The 27,445-nt window shown below is 40.9% G+C and overlaps 1 protein-coding gene across 1 annotated transcript in view; it reads left to right on the forward strand.

Moving 5' to 3' along the window:
* Positions 1-27,445, forward strand: part of LOC115782672 (plexin-A1-like) — a 263,180-nt gene that overhangs the window by 223,028 nt on the left and 12,707 nt on the right. Inside the window, exons 20-28 of the mRNA XM_030732999.1 lie at positions 6,336-6,478; positions 11,745-11,842; positions 12,266-12,424; positions 15,698-15,764; positions 19,579-19,725; positions 20,316-20,475; positions 21,993-22,096; positions 22,195-22,291; positions 24,494-24,684. Of these exons, the coding sequence (XP_030588859.1) occupies positions 6,336-6,478; positions 11,745-11,842; positions 12,266-12,424; positions 15,698-15,764; positions 19,579-19,725; positions 20,316-20,475; positions 21,993-22,096; positions 22,195-22,291; positions 24,494-24,684 (1,166 nt within the window). The remainder of the gene's footprint in view (positions 1-6,335; positions 6,479-11,744; positions 11,843-12,265; positions 12,425-15,697; positions 15,765-19,578; positions 19,726-20,315; positions 20,476-21,992; positions 22,097-22,194; positions 22,292-24,493; positions 24,685-27,445) is intronic.

Here is a 27,445-nt window from a genome sequence, read left to right on the forward strand (position 1 = left end):
AATTCTTAACAAAGCTGTTTCTGTTTCAGGTCATTATACTGTGCTAACTTCCTACTAGTATTAATTTTAACATGTACAGTGTTTCCCAGACTGTACTTTGGTGGACTGTCCAGTTGTAATAATAGCTGCTCAAGTATATGTGTGAATTTATTTTAGCTACTTACTAAATTAAATTTTTTGGAAGTTGTGTCACTCCTAATCAGCTAGCTCCCCATGCCTCCCTTACCAGGTGGATTGCAGGTCAGACCGTTGTTGTGGTGGATATTATTTAGCTGCTTCCCCAGGGAGGAGCTCATTCCACTGTGCAATATACTCTGATTTCAGCATCTTGGGTCACAGTTTGGCAATGTTAGTGACTTATCTTCTCTGGAGATCTGGTATGAGCCAAAGGGACATTCTTCCCACAACCTGAGACTGGAGAATAGAAGGAGGACTGCCTTGGACGGTCTAAGACAGTGTTAAATGTTAGTGAGATTTACTGCACAGGCAGCTGAGTATGTAGTTTGATTATTTGTGTTTGTAGAGGAGAAATTATTCAGTAACTGTGTGCAGCTCAGTTAGGAGTGCACAGGTGGGTGCACCTACAGGTACATAAACCCCTGATCCCTGACACAAATGGAATCTAAATCAATGGGGAGAACTTTTAGTGCATATTTGACTTGGTCTACTTTTTTAATTTTAATTAGTGTCTAGTAAGTACAGTCAGTCACAAACTAGCTAAATTACACATTTGCCACTCAAAGCACTTTACTTTCTCAATCCGTTTGTACCCACACACTGTCTGAGTAAACCTGCTTAAAGGTCAGCAACGTGCAATGACACTGATCGTGGGAGTCTTGCTAAGCTGAGTGCTACAACCGCACTCGATGAAAATGGGCTTGAAGTTGAACAATAAGAAATGTGAATTCTGAACAGTATTAAGGATATTTCTGTCAGGGTCAAAATACAATTGTTATTTAATCTGCAGTCATTTATATTTGGAGGTATGACTCTGTTCTGGCAGAGATGAAATATGCCAGCAGGATGCACAGAAAGGCATCAGAAAATACTGATATATATTTTACAGAACAATAAAAACCATAATGACACACAGATACCTGTCAATTAGAGGAAAGCCACTATGAGGTGTCTCAGGAAGAAGTTGTTCCAGCACAAGCCTCCAACAAGCATAGATTGGCATCCAGGTGTCCACTGGAGGAATGGACTCCTGTTTTGATAATGATGGTGGTGGCAAGCAGAGTCTAACGTGTCAGTCATCTGTCCATACCTCCGAGTGAAAACACAGCTCAACAGCCAGACTGTCAGAAAGACAGAAAACGCACACACAGCTGAAAAGTAGATAGTGTGAGAGGCCTATTTGAGGTCAAGCTAACAAGGGGATTATTTGCAGAGAAGTGAGAGAAATATGTGAGTGAGAAACTGAGACAAAGAAAGTGGGTTAAAGGAGCGAGCCTCAGCAGCAGAGTGCAGATGACTGATGTGTGGACAGTCCAGGTGTTTACACTCAGTATAATAACAGAGGCACACGCAGCCATGCTGTAAAGTTATAATATGATTACACTATGGTCATGACACAGAGTCACAGCACCTGCCAGGGATCAGCTGTCAAACAAAAACGACAACATTCTCAGGGCGACCGCTGCACGTACCCTGACTGCAGTGACATTTCCAGGAATGTGTTTCTTCCTTGTTGCGTTCGCCTCAGTTTAAGCTGTTGTCATTTGTGTTTTTCACAAAACACGACTAGAAAAAGACAGACAAGTACTGAAGTCTGCACAAATCACAGCGCTCAGTTTTTCTAGGAAGTGAAGCATGGCCTTATTCCCACCCCCCAAAAGCACCCCGCCCCGCCTGCTGCACTCCCAGCTGGCCTATAGAGACAAGACAGCGCGGGCGGGCGGAGGAACAGATGAAGTGGGCGGTCGACTATGTGTGTGGTTGCAAAAGGAAGTGTATATGTGTGAGCCTGGCTTTGTTCTAACAATCTTCAGGGGGGGACAGAGATGGGACGTTCGGTTCAGTCATCCGTAAGAAGCAGATATCACACTGTATACAAGCTAGTGTACTGCATTAGCCATCATGTATGTGCACATTACAAACCCAACTCCTGACGCCAAGTGTCACTGTGAAGGGTTAAGGGACCTAATAAAGAGTCCTGTATGACAGTGTGCAGGCAAACAAAATGCAAATGAACTTTCAAACCAATTCACTCTAAGGTGTTGTTTACATGCTAATTTGAGCACACTCAATGCTGTGGCATTTTTACACTGCATTTGTGTAGATTGAGGCCTTTTGCATGCGTGTGTGTGTATGCGTGTGTGGGTGCATGCTCACATCAGAAACACATGAGGATCTTTCCAGGAAAAGCACAGCGTTTGCAGTATCCAACTTAAAAACTCTCTCCAGCTCCATGTTAGACTGGAAGTCACATTATAGCAGCGACACACGGTAGCACATTGGCTTCATGAAACACTCGGTCGAATAGGAATTTTTAATGTTTGTTTCTGTTTTTACCAGCAGTCATTCTCTTTCAGGTTTTGTGTAATGGAGTCGATGTGTTTCTTCAGCCAGTTCCATTTGGGCCCCGCTGCAGTTGCCTCTCATATTGAAATATTAGTGTCCATTTTTCTCATCACGTTACACGTTTATCAAGTGAAACATCCTGAGCGCTCTCTTTGGCACGAGGGTTTCAGTTATTGTCAACTGCAGTAAACATTGTTTTCTTGCAGAAAAAAAATACACTTTTAGATGCAACAGAGCAGAAAATTGCAACTGAGCTACTTTTTTTTTTAATGTAAAATATCAGATTATTTGAACTTCATACCCTGCAGTCACAAATTCTCACAGCACATTTGATAATGATAAAACAGCAAGAATCAAACAACTATATTTTAGGCAGTCAAAATTTAACCTGATAAATTTAACCTGTGGTTAAGTTACTTCAGTCAGGACCACAAAAAGAGAATATTATTTCCATCTGCATTAATTTATATTTGACAGCATGGCTCTGTTAGGGACCTTCCCAGCTTTCAGTGTGCATATGTGGAAAATATAAGGCAGCAAGCAGTACTTAGACCCAGCACAGCACATAGGAGGCATCAAAAACAGTCTCCTCACTGACCGCTTAATAAGGTACAACTTACTAGTACCAGGTTTGAGCCCCTTTTTCCTTTTTTAGAACCTTAATTCTTCAAGGCATAGATTCAACAAGGAAACATTCCACAGAGATTTGTGTCCACAGTGACATCACAGCATCATGCATTTGCTGCAGATTTATTGGCTCCACATACATAATGTGAATTTCCCAGTCCACATCATCCCAACGGTGTGAGACCAGTTGAGTGCAGTGAACTCGTTGTCATGTTCAAGAAACCATTTTCACATTTGAGCTTTGTGACATGGTGTGCTATCCTGCTGGAAGCAGCCATCAGAAGATGGGCACACTGTGGCCATAAAGGGATGGATGTGGGCAGTAACAATGCTCAGGTAGGCTGTGGCCTTTAAACGATGCTCAGTTGGTGCTAAGGGGTCCAAAATGCGCCAAGAACCTAGGATGGATCCACACAGCCGACCTTCAGCAAGTTGTCTTAACTGTGTCTACATGCCTAAATGCATCGAGTTGCTGTCTTGTGATTAGCTGATTAGATATTTGCTTTGACAAGCTGTTCAGCAGGTATTCCTAATGAAGTGGCTGGGGAGTGCATATGACATCAGGTCAGGGACAGCATGAAAGGAGGAGCTGGGGTGGAGGTGAGCTGCAAGGCAGCCTGCAGATGGGCAGCATCTGTGGTCATCGCTAAAGAATCTTAAAACGCGCCCTAGATGAGATTTGCCAGTTTGATATCAGGGAGATGGCAGGCTGCCATTTAGATTAGGTGATCTGGCTGGACTGCAGCTGGGCTTGACTTTGTGGCCCCTCTAAAGTAACGCTACACTTAATTTTTATCAGTGAAAACTAAATTATGTAATTATCCTGGTGCACTGATTAAAGAAATGAGGGAGTTATTTTAAAGCAAGACTTGTGAGTCTTGCTATTCAAACTCTGGGTTGATACTTCTATTAGCATTCTCTTGTGCTACTGGCATGTAAGGGATGAACATTTCACATGAAACAAACGGACTGTAAAGTACAGGGTGATGCGTTTGTCACAGTTCAAGAGGTGTTCATGGCCGTGGCAGCAGCTGAGAAAAGGTCATCGTCCTGTTCTGAGCGGTTCTTGAAGTGTTGTTATGTCTTATTTTGTGTCAGCTGATCAGGATATTTTCTGAAGCTGTATTTTAGCGAGGTCTGCCTGCTTGGATGCTTTTAAGCAGATTTACCCTTTGACCAGTAAATAAGAGACTGATTAATAGATAAAAGAGAGAAGAAGTGGGGTGGAAAATGAAGTGGGGATATGAAAGCAAACCTGTCTAATTTGTGTCTCCTTGACTATCTCGCATTTTTCTAGCTATTTTCCCTCCCTGTCTTCTTGTCACTCTCGCCTTTGCCTTTATCGTTCATGCTGTTTCTCCCATGCTGCCTTTTTTTTTTTTTGTCTTTTGCCCTTAGTCCTAATTACTTATACCCTCAATCATCTGAATTTCCTGTCCGTTTTCCATCCTCACTTTTTTACCTCCTGATCTTTCTTTCTTTTTCTTTCCTTCATCGTCTCTGCTTCCTCTCTTCTCCATTTCTCTTGTGGACCAAACGGTCCAATAACAGCTGGGGGAAATTATGCATGAAAACTCATCCGTCGCTCTCTTAATAATTATCCACTCATGCAATTAATTGACTTTCCTTTCCAGGAACTTTGTTTTTCTCCTGGTTCTGCTTTTCTCTCTCCCCGAGCAGGATTTCTTTTTGAGCTTCATTGTTATGGGGCCTTTTTTTAAGGATAAGCAAAGGCTGACATTGTCAGGACAAAGACTCCAAGGAATGGATTTGGTTAACTAGGTTTTTAGCCCCGTCTGTCAGTGGAATATGGATTTCTATGGATTTCTGTATACCTAAATGCACTTAGTTAGTCACAAAATCATCGTTATTTTATGCTTTTTCACCCACACTCGGGGAGAGAGAAAAGCAGAACCTGCTCTTTATTGAATTTAACTAAATTTCTGATCCTGGATCCCTTATAGTGATTTAGTGTCTGTGTATTCTCATGACTCTCTTGTCTTCATTTTGGTCCTCATTTACTGCCTTTGTGAGCCTCTTTTTTTTTGTTCTTTTCAAATCATTGCTGACCTTTATTTCTCAGTCTGTCTAGCCCTTTTTTCTAAGGCCGAGACACTCTACCTGAAATCTCTGCACGGGTTGTGCTGTCCTTCTGAATTGCTTTCCCTTCTTTGCCTCTGGCAGGCTCCTCATTGGACACATATATCTCACTTACTGTACAGTGGTGTCATTTCACTGTCATACACTTAGAGCATAGAATCATCCTGTGTTGCTGTCCTTATATCCAGTGTTGAGCTTTGTGATCATTGCTATGACTTTATCAGGTAGGCTCTTACAGTTGTGTCCTAAAAATTACATTCGTATACAGCTAAACTGTATTCTCAGTTACATTTTTTAACATATTTTCTGTCCAGGAAATTATCTGACAATTTAAAAGAAATAACGAGGCAGGGAGGTTGGTAAAGGGGTAAGACTTTCATCCAGGAGGCTGGGGTTTGACTCCCTCATGCCACTTTTAATATTTCACTTGCTATTTGGTTAGTTTTATGAACCAAACTACTGGTTAGGTTTAGTTGAAGATCCTGGTAAAGGTTAAAATATACCCTTTTACAACAGCTTTCAACTAGAAGTGATGTCAGTTTTACAATTGTTAACTCTCACTTACGGCTACTAGCAGTGCTTCAGCAACAACGTGATACAAAAATGATTGTTGTTCTTTAAAATACCATCACATATTCATGTACTATAGGGCTCTTACATGTGATGACACTTGTGTTTAAGTTCTCTCAAAATTAATGTAAGGATTAACGATGAGGAAATCAGCATGTTGCAAATAGTGAAATGTGAAATGCCACTACACTGTCACCAGGTTCAGGGACAAAATTAGTGCCCACAGCTGCAAATAAGCTGGTTTCCAGTCCCCAAAACATGCCGAATATCAGTAGGAGCTTATATCCTTGTAGTAAAGTGACTACGGATGCTAATATAATTTGCTAATTCCAAATTTGGTGGTAGAAAGTGTGAGGACTGTAGTCTTGTTGACACTGACACTGATACTGATACTGGTCTGCTAGCAGGGCAACTTAACGCATGATCAAAACGTCAAGGCATTTGGCTGCTACTAGGTCATACAGATAATGGCCAATTATCGCTTCTATTTCTGCATCTTCCTCCTTCATCTGCAGCTTTTGCGGAGCTTCAGACAGACATCCATGAGCTGACCCAGGAACTCGACGGAGCTGGAATTCCCTTCCTGGACTATCGGACCTATGCGATGAGGGTCCTTTTCCCTGGGATTGAGGACCATCCTGTGCTCAAGGAGATGGAGGTACGGGTCAGTACACCACCAACCAAACTTAAGACTGAAACAAACTAACAACTTATCAGCTATAATAAAGCCTAGGCTGTACTAACAAACTAACACCCAATGTAGAAACATAGAGTTTCTGCTTTACTAAAAGTAGTTCACCTCAGCAAAGTGTTGCATGGACAGAAGTTTGCCCAAGAAGTATTCTGACAGTTCTGTTTATTGGCATTAAAATGTCCCTCTAGCTTTACTACTGGAAACTTTTGTAGCCAGTATCCCATGATGGCCCTCATCAAAGGAAGGACTCTTAAAAAGCCCGAGCTATGACAAGAACTTGAGACGCTGTTCACCTTAAAGCAGTCACATAACCTATATTTTACCTACTTTGTCTTAATGTATTCAGCATGTTTCAATGAATGTGAATGAATTTTCGAGAGCCTTAGTATCATCATTAGCTGATTCTCAAGGGACAGAAACTCACCTTATTCTTTGATGTAGATAAGAAGAGTTTTGTAGTAAGTATTGCTTTGAATTGACTGAAAAGAAATGTTATGTAAGGGACGTTAAAAAAAAAGAAGGTAAAAACAGATTGCGCAGGAAAGAAAAAAGGGAACAAAGCAAGAAGCAAATAAGATTCAGAGTTCCTAGGATTGTTGTTGGCATTATACATCACTGTAAAGTTATTAAATGAACCAGCATATGCAAACTCCTTGCCAGCACAGCCAAATTGAAATAGTGAACCTGATTTATAAAGACGTCTTACCGCTGAGACCAAGGGAAGGAGAATTAATAGTATGTCAACATAAACTACTCTCCTCCAAAACTGAAAACCAGAGAGCCAAGTTTGCAATCAGCAGTATCATTAAGATGTAGAATCTGGTGCTGCTCCATTGGCTTTGATTGGAGCGCTGACTTTTTGGAGTCGAGGAGTAATTTGTTTGACCTTTTACAGCTTAATTTAATCGCTCTAATCCAGAACGTGGATTCATATTCTTAGAAAGAAGCCCCTGGGTGGTGTCACAGCTGTCATTTGTGTCTCTTTTTATTCATTCCCGTGATTCATCCTAAGTTATTTTTGAAAGACGACGATTTTGGCTTCCAGCACAGACTATCACTCTTTATCTTCAAAAAAAAAACTACAGATAATGCAAAATCTGAAAGAACACAGAGTAGTTTGAACAGCAGGAACGTAGCAGTGAGAAATATACCTACGCTCTTTTTTTGTTTTCCATTTGCGTTTCTTTTAACAAGACAATTTAACAAATCTAAATTAGTTCCAACTCAAATGTTTAATTAGGTTGAAAATCACTTTCTTTTGTCCCAGTGTTATTTTTACTTAAAGAGCAGCGTAACATAGATGTTGATTAAATATTTTATAGCGAGTGTACCTTTTGTTGTCAAGTGACATTTCCAAATTGAACTTTATTGATAAAGCACCCTAATTTTTATGCATCGTGAAAACAATCCCAGCTGGGCAATATTCAAGAGAAGTGATCTCTTAGTTGCTCTTGTACTACAAAAAACACATTAAAGGTGTTCCTGTGAGTTTCACTCAAATTTTCTTTGGTTCGATACAGACGTTGGCTTTCAGAGCATTTTATTCTGATTGCAGCAACGCGTTTCATTATGGAATTAACAGCCATTAGCTGTTATAATCCCTGACAGTGAGGTTAGATGAGAGATTTGTCTTCATCAGAGCTTAGTAAATGCAGGTATTTTTGAAGAAAGGAAAAGAGATCCAAAATGAAATCTGTTATTTGAACCTAGTCCCAAGCCAGATTACAATTTTCTTTGCTATAAACGGAGTACAAGGGCAAATATTCCAGTGTTTTTTAAGTGAAAACCTGCATTTTTTCTGATGCCCAAGAGAGTGACAAAGATTATACAGAAGCCTATGATCTGTGACCTTAGCAAATACTTTCCTGATTAGTTTACGGTGTACATTGCTAGTTTCAAGTCTTATTGAATACAACGTGATATTCACTCGGCACCTCCAGTTTCAAAACACAGCGATGGCAAGAATGCAATACTTCACAACAAGACTTCACCATAGACCTTAGTATATGATAAACTTAGCTACAGTGACATCATCTACTGGTTTCTGAAATCCCGTTTTGAAGCTTCAGATAAGCGTTTCTGCTGTGGCCATCTTGGGTTAAAAAAACACAGACGTGATGAGGAAGGTTGGGTCTGACTGTGAAACCACTCACTATGTTGTTACTATGGATAATCCTCCATTTAAAAAAAAATATATATATTTAATATGACCTAAATGTGACCATAAACTCACACATTAAGGCAGAGGGCTGTTTGTCCATAGACTGCTATAGGACCAGAAGACTTTTTGGAACAGTGTTACAGCCCTAGCAGGGCCTGCTGTGGGTTTTGGCCCAGTGGGAGTGGCTTGTTCTTAAGCCTTAGGTACCACCCCTTTTGTACAGCTGACTCAACTCATCAATTAAGCCAGTGTACTTAAGGCCAGAGAGCCTTTGTGAAACAGCCTTGTGAGCCATGTGTTGTTGCTGCTTCCTCCTGCTCTGTGGAGAGGACGGAGTTTTGGTGATGGAGGCCTTTTAAATTACTCTGTTACCTTAGTAACTAACTTCTGTGTTTCATTAGATTTTCTTCCTTTTGAAGATGATAGCGGCCTGTCTGTCTTCTTTAGTTGAACTATTAATATATTATAATAATAAATAATAATACATTATAATAATAAATAATAATAATAATCTAATCTATTAATAAAATGCTTTTACTTTAATAGTTTTGCCTCCTTGTCTCCTTTTTGTTGACCGGGATACATTTTGTTACTTTCCCACATCCCCTGGACTTTTTAGGGGAACGTACCAAACAGCTATCGCTGTGCGGTGGCCAATAAGAATGCAGACTTAAGCCACTTCCACACTGGTTTCATTTTTCTGATGTGGAAGCTGCATCTATGTTTTATACTTCACAGATCAGTGAGTGACAATCGAAGTCAAAATCCATCTTTTATATACAGTCTGTGTTTTTCTCTTCATTAGAACACCAGCATGGTCATTTTGATCATCCAGTCAAACTTGTGTATGTATTCACATCTGACGCTACAGTGGCTTCCAGGATCTCGACAGGAACTTTCGCCTGCAGAGACGCTCTCACTGACTCTGAAAGTTGCTGCCCTGGTGTTTTGTATCTTTATACGTAAGCAGCCCAAAATATCTAATTTTCTCAGGTTTTACCTGAAGCTCATCACAGTTATGGTTTACTGTACATTTTAGGGTTATACCACAAACAGATCATGTATCAATTCTGTTCATGGTTTTCCAATTATCCAAAATCCCTAAAGCGTGAGTACACCTTTAACTTCAGATCTCAGGCAGACATAAAGGTAAAGGGTCCTTACGTGTTTTATTGTTATGTCTAGACTTCCTTCCGTATCCCTGTGTATTTCCCCCAGGGGTTGCCGATGTAATCCAATGGCTTGGGTAAACCAGTGCTCCTAGCTTTATTGCACTGTGTGACTGCTCTCTCCCCTAAGCTTGACAGCCACATGACACAGGCGCTACACGCACACCCATACACAGACTCGCAGATATGTGAATCCACCCTCCTTAAATCTGTCTTGGAAAATTGGTGAAGACCCTGCCTGTGCAGTATGTACATGCATCTCCATCTGTCTAATCTCATTCTATCTCAATCACACTCTCTTTCTTTGAACACACACACACACACACACACACACACACACACACACACACACACACACACACACACACACACACACACACACACATCACACTCACTATCCACCCTGGAGGCCGAGAATCTCATTTAGCACTTTACAGAGAGGCCCAGACACTTTATTATGGCATGTCGGAGGAGAGAAAGAATAGATGTTACAGTGGTACAAAAGGATGACGACAGAAAGCGGGAGAGAGGGGAGGAGAGGTGGGAGTGATGTGTGTGTATATGTGTCTGTGTGTATGTAAGGATGACACACAAAGACAAAGAGGGGGAGAAATTAAAACAAGACAGAGGCCAGTGATGTGAAACAGTCAAAAAATAAGTGCGAGAGGGAGAATTAAAGCAGTGATGAAGATGGAGTGAGTAAGCGACAGGAAGGCGTCTTCAGGGGGTTTAGTGTGTTGTTGATAAGTAGTGACAGGTGCCAGCCAGTGGAACAAGGAGGGTGCACCTCTGTCCCCAACCCTGACACACGCACACACACACACACACACACACACACACACACAATCCTGCCATGCCCTAATGCTTCATCCTTCCTTATACTGCTCTCCATCTTTTCCTTCCCTCTCTTTTTGACAGAAGAATCTCTCTCATGCTCGGCTGGTTCAGGCCAGTCTGATTAGACTTTAGACATTTTAAGAAAGTTCTTTGAACAGATAAAAAGCCAGAGCTCCCAGTGTGACAGCGGGTTATTAAAAGATTCAGTTAAGGGCTTTCAAGTAATATACCATATTCAGTCCAGTAGTGACTGTGATTATACAAAACAAGTCAAGTTTTAAACCCCAAATACAAAGAGAGTGTATGTCGAGATGGCTAAAGCTTGTGTGCAGCCCGGTCAGGACCACAAATTAAAATTCCCGTCTTCTCGATATTCAGCTGGAGGATGCTTTTGAGCCATGCGCCCCCTGATGTCAAGAAGACAATCGTGTCAAATTGTCAGCTAAAATCATCTGAAGTGGAGCACGCGCCGCACAGCAGGAGAGGGAGTAGCCAATCAGTCTTACCTCGCTGTTTAACAAGCCAATCTCTGCTCATCATATGTCTGCTTGCAGACGTGTTCAGCATGTCTCTTTGCCCAGAGTGAGTCATAAGTTTATTACTTAGACTGTAGATGTCTGTATTTGTGATATTCTTGAAGACTTGGAGAACTAAAGAAATACAAGACTTAAGGAGACCTATTAGGCTTATTTCTGACTCCATATTTTCCTTCTTGGACTATTAAAGTAGCTTTCAGTATAGTTGTCCTTGGTGCACCCCCTCAGTTCATTCATTGCCTGAAACAAGCTGTTATAGCACCCTCCTTCTTTCCCTTTTAAGCTTGCTGTTTTCTGATTGGCCAGCATTGTGTGCCTGGGACCATATTAGGAATATTCCCTGACATTATACAGATCTACAAGTAGAAAGAAAAAAACCCGTCTCTGAAACAGAGCCTTGGGAGTGTGATCTGAAGTGTGATCTTTGGTCTCACCGGGATTACTTTCACATACTTTGACCTCATTATTTGAAACGACCTCTCACAAAGGAGCCCTTTAACCCTGTCCTCAACACCTGCCCTCTCCAGGTCCCAGCAAATGTTGAGAAGGCACTCACCCTGTTCGGCCAGCTGCTGACAAAGAAGCACTTCCTGCTGACATTCATACGAACCCTGGAGGCACAGAGGTCTGTCTTTATTTATTTAGTCATTTATTTCATGTGTGTTTCCTAGTGGGATTCCTACCAACATTGTTGTTCCATTTGGAAATACTTGATATACTGGGTAATATGTTTGGAAAGTGTACTTTTATTACCTGTTTAATTTTACAAACACAAACGGCTGTGCCTTGCATTAAGACAAAAAAGGTATATTTATGAAAGCCGTAAAACATTTTAAGAGATTTACAATTAACTGTAGGGCACTTAGCCAAATGCTTTATGACTAAACAGAGTTTGAACACCATTTAATTAAGATAAAATGTACATTAATATTTAACTGAATTGCTATGAGAATAATGGTGCATATGTATTTTGAGTAACCGTTCAGATGGGACTAAACAAAAGTGTTTGTTATAGTTTTCTATTTAAATGAGTTTAATGTATTTCTAGGTCATTTTCAATGCGCGATCGAGGCAATGTGGCGTCTTTGATCATGACGGCCCTGCAGGGGGAGATGGAGTATGCCACCGGGGTCCTCAAACAGCTGTTGTCCGACCTGATAGACAGAAACCTGGAGAGCAAAAACCATCCCAAACTGCTGCTAAGGAGGTGAGGAAGATGTGCAGACAGAAATCTCCCATAAAGTCAACATAAACATATTTTTAACACACCTTTGTTTTTTTCATTTTTTTTTTTCATAATTTGACTTTTCAGACCCAATTCAGTATTTCTAAGTATTAGGTTTTCTAATACTTTGACTGGAAATGAAGTGACTGAATGCTTCTGTTTACTTTTCATTAAAATCACCAACATCATTTTCCAACAAAGCAATATTAGCATAATAAACAGCAGGAAAATGTATGCATGGTGGAATTAAGAGATTAACAATCAAGTCTTAAACCACAGGAAAATTTTAGTTTCATTTTAGAGTCATACACTCCTTACATTTATTAAGTAAACCCATACAACTGCTCATTAATGCAAATATCTAATCTTCCAGTCTCATGGATCGACGCACTTAGGCACGTACACATGATCAAGATGACCCTCTGAAGTTCAAATTGAGCCTTAGATGATTTGAGTGACTTTGAACATGGCATGGCTGTTGGTACCAGATGGGCTGGTCTGAGTATTTCAGAGAATAAAAAAAATGTCCCCAAAAATAGAAAATATCCAGTGAGCAGCAGTTCTCTGGGCAGAAATGCCTTCTTGATGCCAAAGATGAAAGGAAAATGGCCAGGCTGCTTCAAGCTGATAGGAAGGCAACAGTAAATGGGGAGTCTTCTTCAGACACTAAGGTTAATTATGGAGTTCCACAGGGTTCTGTGCTAGGACCAATTTCATTTACATTATACATACTTCCCTTAGGCAGTATTATTAGAAAGCATTGCATACAATTTCATTGTTATGCAGATGATATCCAGATTTATCTATCCAGGAAGCCAGATGACACACATCAGTTAGTTAAACTGCAGGAATGTCTTAAAGACATAAAGCCCTGGATGACCTCTAATTTCCTGCTTCTTAATTCAGATAGAAGTTCTTGCTCAGCCCCACAAATCTTAGAAACGTTGTGCTGAACCAGATACTTAGTCTGGATGTCATTACCTTGGCATCCAGTAACACTGTGAGAAATCTTGGAGTCATTTTTGACCAGGATATGTCCTTCAATGCACATATTAAACAAATATGTAGGACCACTTTTTTGCATTTGCGCAGTATTTATAAAATCAGAAACATCCTTTCTCAGAGTGATGCTGATTCATGCATTTATTACTTGGACTATTGTAATTCCTCATTATCAGGCTGTCCTAAAAGTTCCCTGAAAAGCGTTCAGCTGATCCAAAATGCTGCAGCTAGAGTACTGACAGGGACTAGAAAGAGAGAGCAGATTTCTCCCATATTGGCTTCTCTTCATTGGCTCCCTGTTAAATCTAGAATAGAATTTAAAATCCTTCTCCTCACATACAAGGTCTTGAATAATCAGGCCCCATCTTATCTCAGAGGCCTTATAGTACCATATCACCCAAATAGAGCACTTCGCTCTCAGACTGCTGGCTTACTTGTGGTTCCTAGGATACTTAAGAGTAGAATGGGAGGCAGAGTCTTCAGCTTTCAGGCCCCTCTTCTGTGGAACCAGCTCCCACTTTGGATTCAGGAGACAGACACCCTCTCGATTGTTAAGATTAGGCTTAAAACTTTCCTTTATGATAAAGCTTATAGTTAGGGCTGGATCAGGTGACTGTGAGCCATCCCTTAGTTACTGTACAGTATGCTGCAATAGGTCTAGGCTGCTGGGGGTTCCTATGATGCAAGTGTTTCTTTTCATTCACCTCTTTTTACTCTGTTTATACCTCACTCTGCATTTAATCATTAGTTATTATCCGGCTCTCTTCCACAGCATGTCTTTTGTCCTGTCTCTCCCCACAGATGACTGCCCCTCCCTGAGCCTGGTTCTGCTGGAGGTTTCTTCCTGTTAAAAGGGAGTTTTTCCTTCCCACTGTCACCAAATGCTGCTTATAGGGGGTCATTTTGACTGTTGGGTTTTCTGTGTAATTATTGTAGCATTTTTACCTTACAATACAAAGCGCCGTGAGGCAACTGTTTGTTGGGATTTGGCGCTATATAAATAAAATTGAAATGAATTGAAATTGAAAAATGTGCAGCAGCTGTGTGATGCCGACATGTCAATATGGACCAAAATATCTGAGGAATGTTTTCAGCACCTTGTTGAATCTGTGCCATGAAGAATTAAGGCAGCTCTGAAAGTAAATGGGAGACCAGCCCTTAGATGTACCTAATAAAGTGGCTGATCAGTGTATATGAGTCAGGAATTTCTGTATCTCTCACTGGCATACAATGCAAAAACACACTTAACGGAAATTAAGTTGCAAAAGTTCTGAAACATTAAAAATGGTTAGTACTGCAATTGCAAGCTATTTTGATAATGAGTTAGCAGAATGTACCCACTGCAGATTTGGGTAACAAATTAATTTGAGGTGTGAGTTGACTTGTGAGAGTATATTTTTATATCGGTGCACCACAGGTCACATACACATTCAGAAATGTGAAATGTGGCCCCCATACAAGCACTGTATATTGAGAATAACTTTCCAGAAATAAAATGATGAGTTAGTTGGTTTGTGAAACTGGAAACAGGGTTTCCTGATTGAACTGATTAAATGTAAAAAGAAACACATACTGTGCTTAAGAAATGTATTATACCACCACTCAGTGTAAGGTTTATGCCACAGCTGCCCTAAATTAACAGTACTACTAATTATCAAAATCATTTTTGATGTTTCTGTAATGGTTAATCCACCAGTATGTGCAAGCTCCTTAATTAAAATGATATTTTAAATACTAAACTTTAATTGTTGTTATTCATGAATTTTCAAATTTACTGTTTTACAAAAAGGCAGGAAAAAAATAGTAAAGCACATTATTACTTTTTGATTAATAGGCCAAATTACTGTCAATTACTTACATTCCTGAACAGCTGAACAGTTTGGATTGTTTGGTTAACTTCACATGAAAACACATTAAAACATGAATTCAGTCATTTTTAGTTTGAAACAAATGTTTGAGACAGATTTCTAATACGTGTTTTCTTGTTTTTATGACAAGTGATCCAATAAGTATGTTATATATAATTATGTCCTAAGAGTATATATATATATATATATATATATATATATATAAAACAGTCAAAACGACCCCCTATGAGGAAGCACTTGGCGACAGTGGGAAGGAAAAACTCCCTTTAAACAGGAAGAAACTAGAACCAGGCTCAGTGAGGGGAGGGAAGGGTCTGTTGTTGTTTATTAGTTGGTTCAAGTATTTCCTTTAAATGTCTTTTCTTCCTTTCCCTCTGCGTCTCAGAACCGAGTCTGTCGCTGAGAAGATGCTGACCAACTGGTTTACGTTCCTCTTGTATAAGTTCCTTAAGGTAAGACAGAATCACTCTTCAGAAAGTTTTCTTTTAACCTCAGAATAATATTCATCATTTAACGGTCCCGACTTGCGTGTATTAATTCACTGTTTTTATTTAAAAGGTTTTCTTGTTTGGCCTTTATAGTTTCTTAGCAGTGCAGTACACATTGAGTAAATCATCAAAGCTTCTTTTCTGTTTTTAATGACTTTTTTTTTTTTTTGAAGTCCACAGATCTTCTCCCCTCACGTACTTTCACTCTTGTAGCTGACACGTCCCCTTCACTGATCTTTTTGTTGTTCTTTTAGCTCACATCTTCACTTCCTCTGATCTCTCTTTCATCTGCTTTGTTTCTTGTTGTCATTATTCCACTCGCAGTCCCCTTTCTGCCTTAAGGTCGTTTGCCTCACCAGGGGGCGGGAGGTCGGCCACATCGTCCTCACGTGGCGCCCTTTCCCTTTATCTTCGCCGTCCGTCATCCACTCTCTCACTCTTGCAGAGCCCAAAAGCAAGCGAGGCGATGTTTTCTGATGCTTCTCCTCTCTGCGCTTTAATTATATACCGAAAGACTTGAAGTTGTCCTCACGTGCCATTATAATCCTAATCATATAAAGAGTGCAATGTGATAATTATTGGAGTCACAGCAGAAAAGAAAGTTGAGTAATTTTAGGGGGAGACTGTGTAGAGAAGATGGCATTAAATTGGGCATTACTCTCTCATTTTGATTTATACAGAACAGGAATATTGTGCACATGTTAAACGTCCTCACAGTCTACCAAAACCAACAAAAACTATTACCTAAATTGCCTTTTTAAAATGTATTTCTATGCAATCTCTAAATCTCCAAAATAATAAATGGCATTCAGTACAAAGTAGGAATCTGAGCTCCTCTCTCTGGACAGCCACAGCTGTCATTATATCTGTAAAATGTAAATGTCAGGATACAATTAGGCAGCCCTAATGAAGGCAGTGTGTGGAGTAAAGGCAAATTTCATAGACAAGCATGCAGCGGCCGAGCAACGAAACCCGAAGCCAAAGCGTGACGCTGTAATGTATGCTCGCTCTGTCTCGTTAGCAGCTGCCCACCTAATTGGCCCAGATGCTAACGAGCTTTTTAAAGCGTATGGCGGTGGAATGAGGGAGAGAAGAGGGGAGGAAGAGGGAAGAGGTTAGAGGTGGGCATCAGAGGTGGTGGAGAGAGGGAAGATGAATGGAGGGGCACATGACAATTAGAGGATTCGGGAAGATGGAGAAGAGGAAAGGCAGGGGAGAGGTGAGGAGAAGGGAGCAAGGAGTCAAAGAGAAAGGCAGGGCGGAGATGGAAAAAAGGGGGAGGCAATGAAAGATACCGGCTATCAGGAACCACGAGTGGTTTCTGAAAGGGAATATTAGGAGCAAATGAAAAAATGAGGGCGAAAATGCAAAATAAAGTTGAAAAAGCAAAGAAGACAACAGGAGGGTGGGGTGGGGGAGTGAAGAGTATGGATGTTGTTGAGGAATAGTTTCCTAATCTGTCCTAGTTGGGAGCAAAAAAACTCACTAATCTTAGAAGTGAGAAAACATTAGCACAAGCTAATTAATGAGGTTAAACAGTGTTTGTGCAAATATGTGTGTATTTACTACCCATTTGAAGCCACGAATAACATATTTCTATAGACAGTATTTCGGATGTCGCTGAAATGCAGATCCACTCATGAAATTCCACGCACTCAGTGTCAGGTTAGTTTGCAAAGTGTGGCTAACGTTAGCGGTGCCGGCACAGGGAGAATGTGATTGCACGTCGCTCACACTGAGTGCTCGTATTCTAGCTCACTCTGTCACAGCCTACATACTGGTGTGCTTTTTTTTTTTTTCTTTTTAGATCAAAGTACTGCAGAACCACACGTCTTGCTTTCAGCTTCCTGTCACACAGAGAGATTAAAATCTGAATTCTGTGGAAAAAAAACTCTGAATTCTAGAAAAAAAAAATCTCCTCAATTTTTTTTTTTTTCCACTCGCTCCATTGCTCTTCTGTATATTACACCCTGCAATGTAATGTGTGAATATAAGAGACAGAGAGATGGAGAAGGAGGGAAGGACTCTGGTATAACAGTAAGGCACTGAGGATTTATATTAGAGGGAGAAAGAAGGGGAAAAGGACCTAAGGGAGGAATGTGTGTGTGTGTGTGTGTGTGTGTGTGTGTATGTGTGTGTGTTAGAAAGAAAAAGCGAGTTGCTAAGTGTGCTTGAAGGTGAGACGGATAAATTAGTGCTTTCCCCTGTTCTCAGCTGGACCTCATGCATCTCTAACAGACACACACACACAGTCTGAAGCATCTCCCTGAGCACTGCGCGGTCGATCATTAAACTCTCGTCAGGATGAGTATTGGCTGTGATGTGTCCTCTCTCTCCCCTCTAAACTGCAGCTACTTCATTCGCAAGTGTTTTCCTTGGGCCCGAGTGATGACTAATGACACTATTGATTGGCAAGTGTCTTTGATGGAGGGGAGAGTGGGCAACATATTTATAACATCTATGTCTGGTCGCATAAGCTCAGCTCTGAGAGAGGGCTGAAAAGATTTACGTAACGCTGCTTTCAGCCTCCCTCCGGAAAAAGAAACATGTTTACATAACACTGCCGCGTCCTTCACATCTTCAGACGTCATTTCAAGAAGGTCTGAAGTCTGAAATTTCATCTCATTGCTTATTCGTTTACAGATCATTTAAAGTTTTGGAAAGTGCCAGGATTTGTTAAAGAATGTCAGAAATTCATTCTAGTTTAACTAAATTCCTTTTTTTTTTTTAACAGAAGGATTATACTGATGTATGTTTCACAAAGGAAAAGCTAAAAGTTGCAACATTGCATCTGAATTTTACTGTCTGGGGAAACCGAATGTAAAATCTGTGGGAGTGTTTTTATCAGACACACACTGACTGTAAGGAGACATGGAAACATACGTGTGCGTAACACTGGCTGTAAAGAATGATTTTTCACACAGTTTTCCTGCCATTTCAGTCAAGGGTCAATACAGTCCATGATGCATTGAAAAGGATATTACTCTGCACTCACAGAATCAGCTTGCTGCAGTTTGACTAAAACGAATCACACTTTTTAATTAATTTTTTTTTTTTTAATTGACATCATCAAGCTGCTTAATTATTCATGCATTTCATCACCCTCTTTTTGCATGATGAACACACATGATCATAATTCCACCTGGCTGACGGTGGTGGTGTAATGGTGTGGATGATATTTTCTTTGCCCCACTTCGGGTCCCTTTGTATCAGCTGAGCTCGGTTTAAATACCACAGCCTAGCTGAGTATAGTTGCCGACCGCGTGGATCTTCTGTTGGCTTCTTCCAGCAGGATAACACACCATGTCACAAGTGGGAAATTCACATCATGGACTGCTGAGTGTTTATTCTAACCACTTTTAGATATTTTTAATTACTCTCCAGACACATGCAGTCACACAGTTACCTTGTTTACTTATTTATGTAAGTCAGGTGAGCTCCAGCCTTGCTACACACAAAATTTTGTATCTCTATTATTAATTTACAGCAGATTTAAATATCCCCAGAGTTTTCAGAATAACAGAAGTTCTTATGAACAGGCTTTAAATTGAATCACTGCGTTTATTAAATTCTGTGTTTTCACACATTTTTACAGTTTTTCCCTGACCACAAGGAAAGGACTAAACACAGTGGTAGTGAGCGAATTTAAAACACACACACACACATGCACACACACTGGGCAGTTTTCCCTTTTTAGGACTGTTTCTGACATAAAAGAAAAATCACAATTTGTTTGAACTCCAGATAACTCGTCTGTTTCTGCCTTGTCCCTCGCCAGGAGTGTGCTGGGGAGCCTCTTTTCATGCTTTACTGTGCCATCAAGCAGCAGATGGAGAAGGGACCCATAGACGCCATCACAGGAGAAGCCCGCTACTCCCTCAGTGAGGACAAGCTCATCAGACAACAGATTGACTACAAAACACTGGTCAGTAAACTTGCTGTGTCTTGAGGCTCGTTTCATCTGCTTTGGTCTGAATCACTTGATTTGTTAAGTTTTAGTCACATCTGAGTCGAACCAGTCGGCTGCTGAAATGCAGGGAGACTCTGGTTCTTTAATTAGTCAGAAGTCATTTAACTACACAAAGACGAGGAATGTTTGAGCATGCACTGCATTTGGAAGGAGTTGGCCGTGAACCATCCCATCTACTGCCCAGTGTTAACCAAACAAAACTATTCCAGTTTAGCTTGGAAACATGCAGACAAACCTACTTGTCGGTGGGATCCGCTACAGTTGTTTTGGTCCCCTCCCAGGTGTGAATGCCGAGTTATTATGTTCTCAAACAGCCTAAACAGACACGGAAAGTGTCCAGGTTTTAAAATAGCGGCTGTAAACATACTGGGTGTGAAAGTGCTGTCAGGTACATTCAAATGCACCTGAAAAACCATTCATACCATTCAACTAGCCACTGCTTGTTGGCAGGATTCTTGGCATGTTCCTGATTAAGCCTAATTTCTTTTGTCTCTTTCCATTTCCCTTGCATTGGTTTTCACCTTTTTTCTTTTCCCGTGTCCCAGACGCTGCACTGTGTGAATCCAGAGAATGAGAGTGCCCCTGAGGTGACAGTCAAGTGTCTCAACTGTGACACTATCACTCAGGTCAAAGAGAAGCTGCTCGATGCTGTGTACAAAGGCAGCCCCTATTCACAAAGGCCAAAGGCTTCTGATATGGACCTGGGTAAGACATACAGGACTGTGTGTGCATGCATATTTGTAGGAATGGGGGGAGGTTTTGGGGAGTGAGGAGGGCACAAAAAGCACTGCTACAGCCAAACAAGTATCCATAGCATACCCTAACAAGTCTGACAAAGTCATTCTCACCTGTTGTTTAGGACTGATGAGGTGTCTTTAACTCAGGTGAAGTTATTGTCCCTTCACTGGTCTCTCCTTTACTCAGTTCTGCTCTGTGTCTGATTGTTTGAGTGACGTTACACACAGAGCAGTGCATAAATTAAGACAGACACACACACACTTAACTTATAATGAGAAAACAGTTGAGACTCTCACACTAAACTGAAATGAAACAAAGTACATTAATTAGGTAAATAATAAGGGGATTTTTTTCCAATCATTTCTATTTTCCCATTTTAACTTCTGCATGAACAGGTGCATAAATACAGTAGCAAGGAGAGCTCAGTGGGCTGTAGCTTATCACCCCATTTGAGCTTGATGCCCCTTCATGTACTATATTCAGCAGTGTCTTCAAATCCAGATTACCATGATGTTAATCTGCACTTTTAATGGTGTAAATAACTTTTTTGACTGCTTAGAAGCACTGAAAAAAAATCTATAAAAACAACAGGGACATAATATAGACATATAGTTAGTTATTATAGTGGAGGGGACAGCAGTTTATGTATCCAACATATTAAAATATCTTGGGTTTTTACCGTAAAAAAATTCAGCTCTTATTTTATTCCTCCTCAGTTACTGGGGGAATTGTGGGCTCGGCTTGTTGCTAACATTGTTTGCTTGCTGCATGATGCTGCAGAGTAAGCATGCAGTGTCATTATCAGGACTTTTAATGTTGCAAATAGCTACTTAGTTGGAAAAACCAATAAGCTTAAAGAGAATAAAGTGCTGTGTGGAAATGAGGCAAACGACAGGGCATCAGTTCTACGCGGGAATGTTAAGTCGAGGGTCCTCTTTCACGTTGTATACAGGCACTTGATCAATTGATAGTTGCTTTAAGTGATTATACACTAAAGAGTTTAGTAATTTTGAAAATGTAAACCTACTTACCACCTCTTTGTGGGAAGAATTCACTGTAAATATAGAAAACACAAACACAGAATCATAGCAAGAGTTACAGATTTCTCAAAGATATCAGCTTTAAGAAATAACTTATATCACTATAAAATGTTTTGAGGTCTCCCTCCTCTCACCCCCATCTGGTCACAGCAGATGACTGCCCCTCCCTGAGCCTGGTTCTGCTGCAGGTTTCATTCTGTTATACGGGAGTTTTTCCTTCCCACTGTCACCAAGTGCTTTCTCACAGGGGGTCATCTGATTGTTGGGGTTTTCTCCGTATTATTGTAGGATCTTTACCTTACAATATAAAGCGCCTTTGGGTGACTGTTTGTTATGATTTGGCGCTATATAAATTAAAAAAGTCCAATGACACACACACACACACACAGAGAATTTGTTGTGTTTGTGCTCTTTGCTATCAACTTGACTTCCCTCTTTTCAAAGAATGGCGTCAAGGTCGGATGGCCAGAATCATTCTGCAGGATGAAGATGTCACAACTAAGATCGACAATGACTGGAAAAGACTCAACACACTGGCTCACTATCAGGTACACGTGCACAAAGCAAGTCAGACTAGCAAGAGACAGTTACTAAGAAAGAGTCATACACTGAATATTTTTGGTGTGTGTGTGTTTTTGTTGTGCAGGTAACAGATGGTTCAGTGATTGCCTTGGTGCCAAAGCAGAACTCTGCTTATAACATCTCCAACTCCTCCACCTTCACCAAGAGCCTCAGCAGATACGGTACGGCTCCCATTTCCATCGTGACTCGATCCTGTTTAAATCATTCTGTCAATGATTCCCATTTCTCTAACTGCCTGCCTTTCCCCGCCGCCTCTAACTCTTTCATTCAGTCTTTGCCTTTGTTTGTCATGGCCATGATTGGGGTCCATTTTTTTTTTTTTTTAACCTCCATCTGAGCGAATGGCAATCCTTTTTATCCATTGCCATCAGCGCAGGCCAAGGCTATTCCACGGCTATTTCCAAGCAGTCCATAAATGACAGGCATTAAAGTAGACACCTCGATCCCCAGCTGACAGAGTGAAAAAGAGAGAGAGAGAGCGAGAGGACACCTAGCACTCAGACAGACAGAGCCCCAGCAACAGTATGGTATATTCCACTGGAAAATTAAACAATTTAGAGGATAAATTACTCTGAGGTGAGAAAAAGCTGAACCCTCATCTGATACTGAGTGGGTATTAACCCTCATACATGCACTGCTGCTATCATTGCCACTAATCTGCTGTAGCCCCATATTAGTGTGGCTTTTCTCCAAAACTACCCATGCCAAAAAAAAAAGAAATGTTTAGGTTAGGATTTGAATCTTTTTTTGTGTGCTTTTCTATGGAAATGGAAAAACTGACCAGTTTTGTTCTACTGAGTGCCCGCCCTGATGTCAATTTCTGTACCTGAAAATAGTGGAAAAGTCTTCAAATCTTTTTTCTTCAAATCTAGCATTCAGACACATCCCCCATGGCAGTTGTTATCAACCTTTTTTTCTGGCATGCCCCACCTCAGAAAGTGAACAAAAGTTCATGGCCCACACCCATCAATTTTTATCAGTTGTTAAAAATAGAAAAGGAACCGAGTCAAATTTTACTCAAATAAATGTCATTGTAGTAGCATCAGAAAACTCTTAATGGTTTGCTTTCAAAGCAAAAGTTGGACCTTTTGAAATGTTGGTTGCCATTTTGCAATTTTTAAAGGTTAATATGTCATTAACTTTCACATATTGCTGTCAGAATTCCAAATATAATTTAAACCCTCATATCCTCATCAATGTTATTTTATGTTCATAAGACAAATGAGTAGCAGTAACTTTACCAGCTGTTTGGATATTTCTTGCCACCTAATGAATGCATATCTAATATTCAGCCTTCTTGCAGCTCTGAGTCTTCACCTGCTGGTAGAAATATTTGGCTTTTTAACTTCTAAATTCTGTGCTATCCAAAGCTATCTGCTGTTGGTTATGTTGGCAGCTGCTGGCTATATGCAAAAACAACACAACTGCAAAACTGGGGGGGGGGGGGGGGGGGGGGGGGGGTAAGCTGTAATGGAAGTACTGAATATACCTTCTTTCCCACTGCAGATATGTCAGTTTCTATTAATTCTATTTGGAAGAAATTAAATGGTTTAATCAGTGCATCATACAACACCTACACTGTTTGAAAACTGGATTAGTGAGGAACCGTTCAATTTCTGAACTTGTAGAGAATTATCTCACAAGGCCCCAGCTATTTTGTTTCATTGTGAAAAAAATGATTAAAAAGCTTCTTTGAATGTTTCCTTTTTGTTTTGTTTTTTTATTGGGATCCTGTTCATGTGTCTCGTGCATGAATGTGTGCATGTAGCAGGGTGTTATTAGAACAGGCAAAATTGCTGGCCACCAATGGTCATGATGAGCTTGGAATCAAAGCCACTCAGCACCCCGCTGGCAAAAGCAACAGCAGTGCTGTACACCAGCCCACTCAGCCTCATTCACTTTTCTATCCCATGCTCTCCCATTACTCTCCATTTCACCCCTCTCTCCTGACCTTTTTGTCTCTCTGTCCATTTTGCTCGCCCACCCCCTTTTCCTGTCATCTCCCCCATATTTGCTTCTCTTCAATCATCCGCACTCCTCTCTGTCCTTTCACCAAGCACGCCAGGATGGTTATACACTTTAAGCGTCTTTCTGTCTCTCTTCATTCCAGCTTTCTACCCCAGAACCAACAGCTACTCAGCAGATAATATCTCCCCTCTGTGTACCTTACCTCCTTAGCACCCCCCTCAATGGAACAGTCACAGATTTCTCCGTGCTTTATTCTAATCATGAAACTCTCACAATGAATAATGAAACAGACACAGATGATAGCGATTGTGGGTCAATTGAAACCTTTTTTGTTTATTCAAGCGAAGCTCAGATAATTCTGTTATACCATTCCAATCTGTTTTTCCTCTATTTAGAGAGTATGCTGAGGACAGCCAGTAGTCCAGACAGCCTACGTTCTCGAACACCCATGATCACCCCCGATCTGGAGAGCGGAACCAAACTATGGCATCTGGTGAAGAACCACGACCATTCAGATCAGAGGGAGGGTGACCGAGGAAGCAAGATGGTCTCTGAGATCTACCTGACCAGACTGCTGGCTACAAAAGTAAGAGACAGAGGTGTAAACAGCAGTTACTTTTTTCCATTGATTCCAGTCAGAGTGGAAAAACCTCTTAAACAGCACTTGAAACCATCAGGGGACACTAAAACTCACCAATGAAACTCTTCTTCAGCATTATCAGCCCTTGAGTGCAGAGTGATCCACCTCACCTACTTAATAGGAGAGGCAACTTTTAATTCAGAGTGTGCCCAGATCTTTGAGGGGTCTTATTGTTTATTACATCATCATATACATTATTGACAACATTTATGCATCTGACAATTGCTTTACAAAGTCACAAGATACCAAGTACACTACATTCACACATTCCCAAATTTCACCAAACAAGTCCCATAAGGTTGCACGAGTGTTAAGTAACACACAGGTATATAGCAATTTAGAGGGTTTTTTGCAAGAGCACACAGGAAAAGAGAGTTGAGATGGAAATGAATACTAACATCAGTGTCTGACAGTGCTGAGAACCCAATATATAGTCGCTCTAGTTACACACTTAACAAGCAGGAACATATACTTCAAAAGTGGCAATATGCTTTGGGTGTGGGAATACAGTAAAGAGTAAAATATGAGACATTACTCAGCCTGTGCAGACAGATGGATTTATTAAGATAGAAGCTTATCTTTTCCAGGAGAGAATGAGACAGACAGACAAAACAAAACAAAAAACAAAAAAACACACAGCTGAAATGCTTTCTGTGTAGACAAAACATAATGCTGGGCTGAACAGATGGTCAGTCTTACAGAGACTGTGCCGAAGGTATCCATCCATCATGGTGTTTGAGATATTTTTGGAGCAGTCTGAGGTGTGCTTTGAGACAGGTCGTTCGGAAAATACAAATACTTGGGTATTATTAGCAAAGTCAGAAAGATGTCATCCAGCAGACAAGAGTAGAGGACCAAGCACCTATCCTTGTGATATGCCAGTGGAAAGTCAGTGACAGGCTATGTTCAACAGTTGAAACGTGGTTCTACTGCTGATACTGTAGAAGTGCAGTTTTACTGGTTAGTTTTGTTTTCAGAGAATCAGACTTTAGATAGAAAAATAGTAGGCATGCATTTTTCAGCTTGAGCTGACTTTAGATTTCACCATCTCTGCATCTGAGCCTTAATAATGCTGTCTGCGTCATGGTCCCGGATCTGCGACCCTTTGTTTCTTAGTTTTCTCGGACTTTTGTACTTAGTTTATTTGCCTTTGTGATCACTGTTTCTTTTTGTGATATTGTTTCATGTGTTCCCTTATGTGTTCTTAGTTAAGTTCCCAGTTGTTTTAGACCAGGGCTGGCCAACTCCAGGCCTCGAGAGCCAGTGTCCTGCAGGTTTTAGATGTGTCCCTGATCCAACACACCTGAATCAAATGGCTGAATTACCTCCTCAGTATGCAGTCAAGTTCTCCAGAGTCCTGCTAATGACTTCTATATGTGAAACCTGCAGGACACCGGCTCTCGAGGCCTGGAGTTGGCCACCCCTGCTTTAGACTTTAGTTCTCCCTGTGGTTTCCCTCAGTGTCCCTCCCTTTTTGTGGGAAGTCGCTTGTGTCTGTTTTCCTCAGTGTGTCTGTCTCCCCATGTGGTGTCAAGTTTGTGTTTGTTTTCCTGCCTTCTCGCTTCCTGTTTTATTTTGACAGTCCCGTGGCCCATGTGGGTTGTTTAGTTTTGTTTCTTTTTTCACGTTAGTGTAATACTGTTCACCCAGATGTTTCAACCCTCCTCTCGTTACCTCCTGTGTATATATTGTCTCAGTCTTCCCCTTGTCATTTGTCGGAGTCTTGTTGCCGTTGTGGCATCGGTTTGTTCCTGTGTTCTCTGTGCGCCTCGCAGTCCTTAGTTGTTCCCCAGTTTAGGTTTTCCTGTGTTTCGTAACCTGACTTGTTTCGTTCAGCTGCAATAAAGGCTTATTTTGCTATTTACAGCTACCAGTATTCTTTATTGTTGATGAAGCAAGTCAAATTTACTAAATATGTTACCAGTGTACAAAGAAACAGACTCAACCATTCCTACCATCTTGGCATCTTACATTACAAACTGGCCGGCTGTCTTTCCTTCTCTCCTTCATTGTCTCTCAGTTCACCTTCCCCTTTCTAATTGTAAGAGGGGGAGGAAAATATAGCAATGGGCAGCAGTTACAAGCAAGCTGGCTTTTCAATTTCCACTGGTAGTAAGAAAAAAACAGATTAATAAAAGGTGGGCTTGTGGTGCAGAGTGTAGGGAGGCAGATACACGAGGTGTCAGGAGACAAGTAATTTGTTGAGGGATTGAAGATTTGGCCGTGCATGATGAAAAAACAGAGAGGCAAATGCAATTCAGAAGCTCATCTTGTCCTTGTCTCCCCATGGCAGTCTTTCTGTACGCATCTGCCCCGGCGTCTTGTCTATGCAGATCTACATACTTTCATTCAAAAGTGGGGAAGGAATAATTCCTGCTCCATTTTGCAGTGGCTGACTAAATATGATCCCGACATATATTTCCTCAGTAATAGATTCTGCCAGGTGGAGAAGTCAGGGTGACAAATGTGGTGTTAGGGAAATTAATTTAGCTACATTTGATGTAATTATGTTGAAGCATTGTCATTGGAGGAAAGCACCATTCGAATCGAGAGCCGGGGTTCTGGTTTGTGATTCTGCTGAGCTTAGTCAGCAGAGCGAGTAAGTCTCAGAGCCAGAGTTATCACTGTGATTCCCACTGGGGCCATTCATTGTAACAATGTACACGCTTGAGGCCCATTCAGGTGATGTGGATACAAGTAGCTGGAA

This window comes from Archocentrus centrarchus, chromosome 7 (genome assembly GCF_007364275.1).
Source record: "Archocentrus centrarchus isolate MPI-CPG fArcCen1 chromosome 7, fArcCen1, whole genome shotgun sequence".
NCBI lineage: Eukaryota > Metazoa > Chordata > Actinopteri > Cichliformes > Cichlidae > Archocentrus > Archocentrus centrarchus.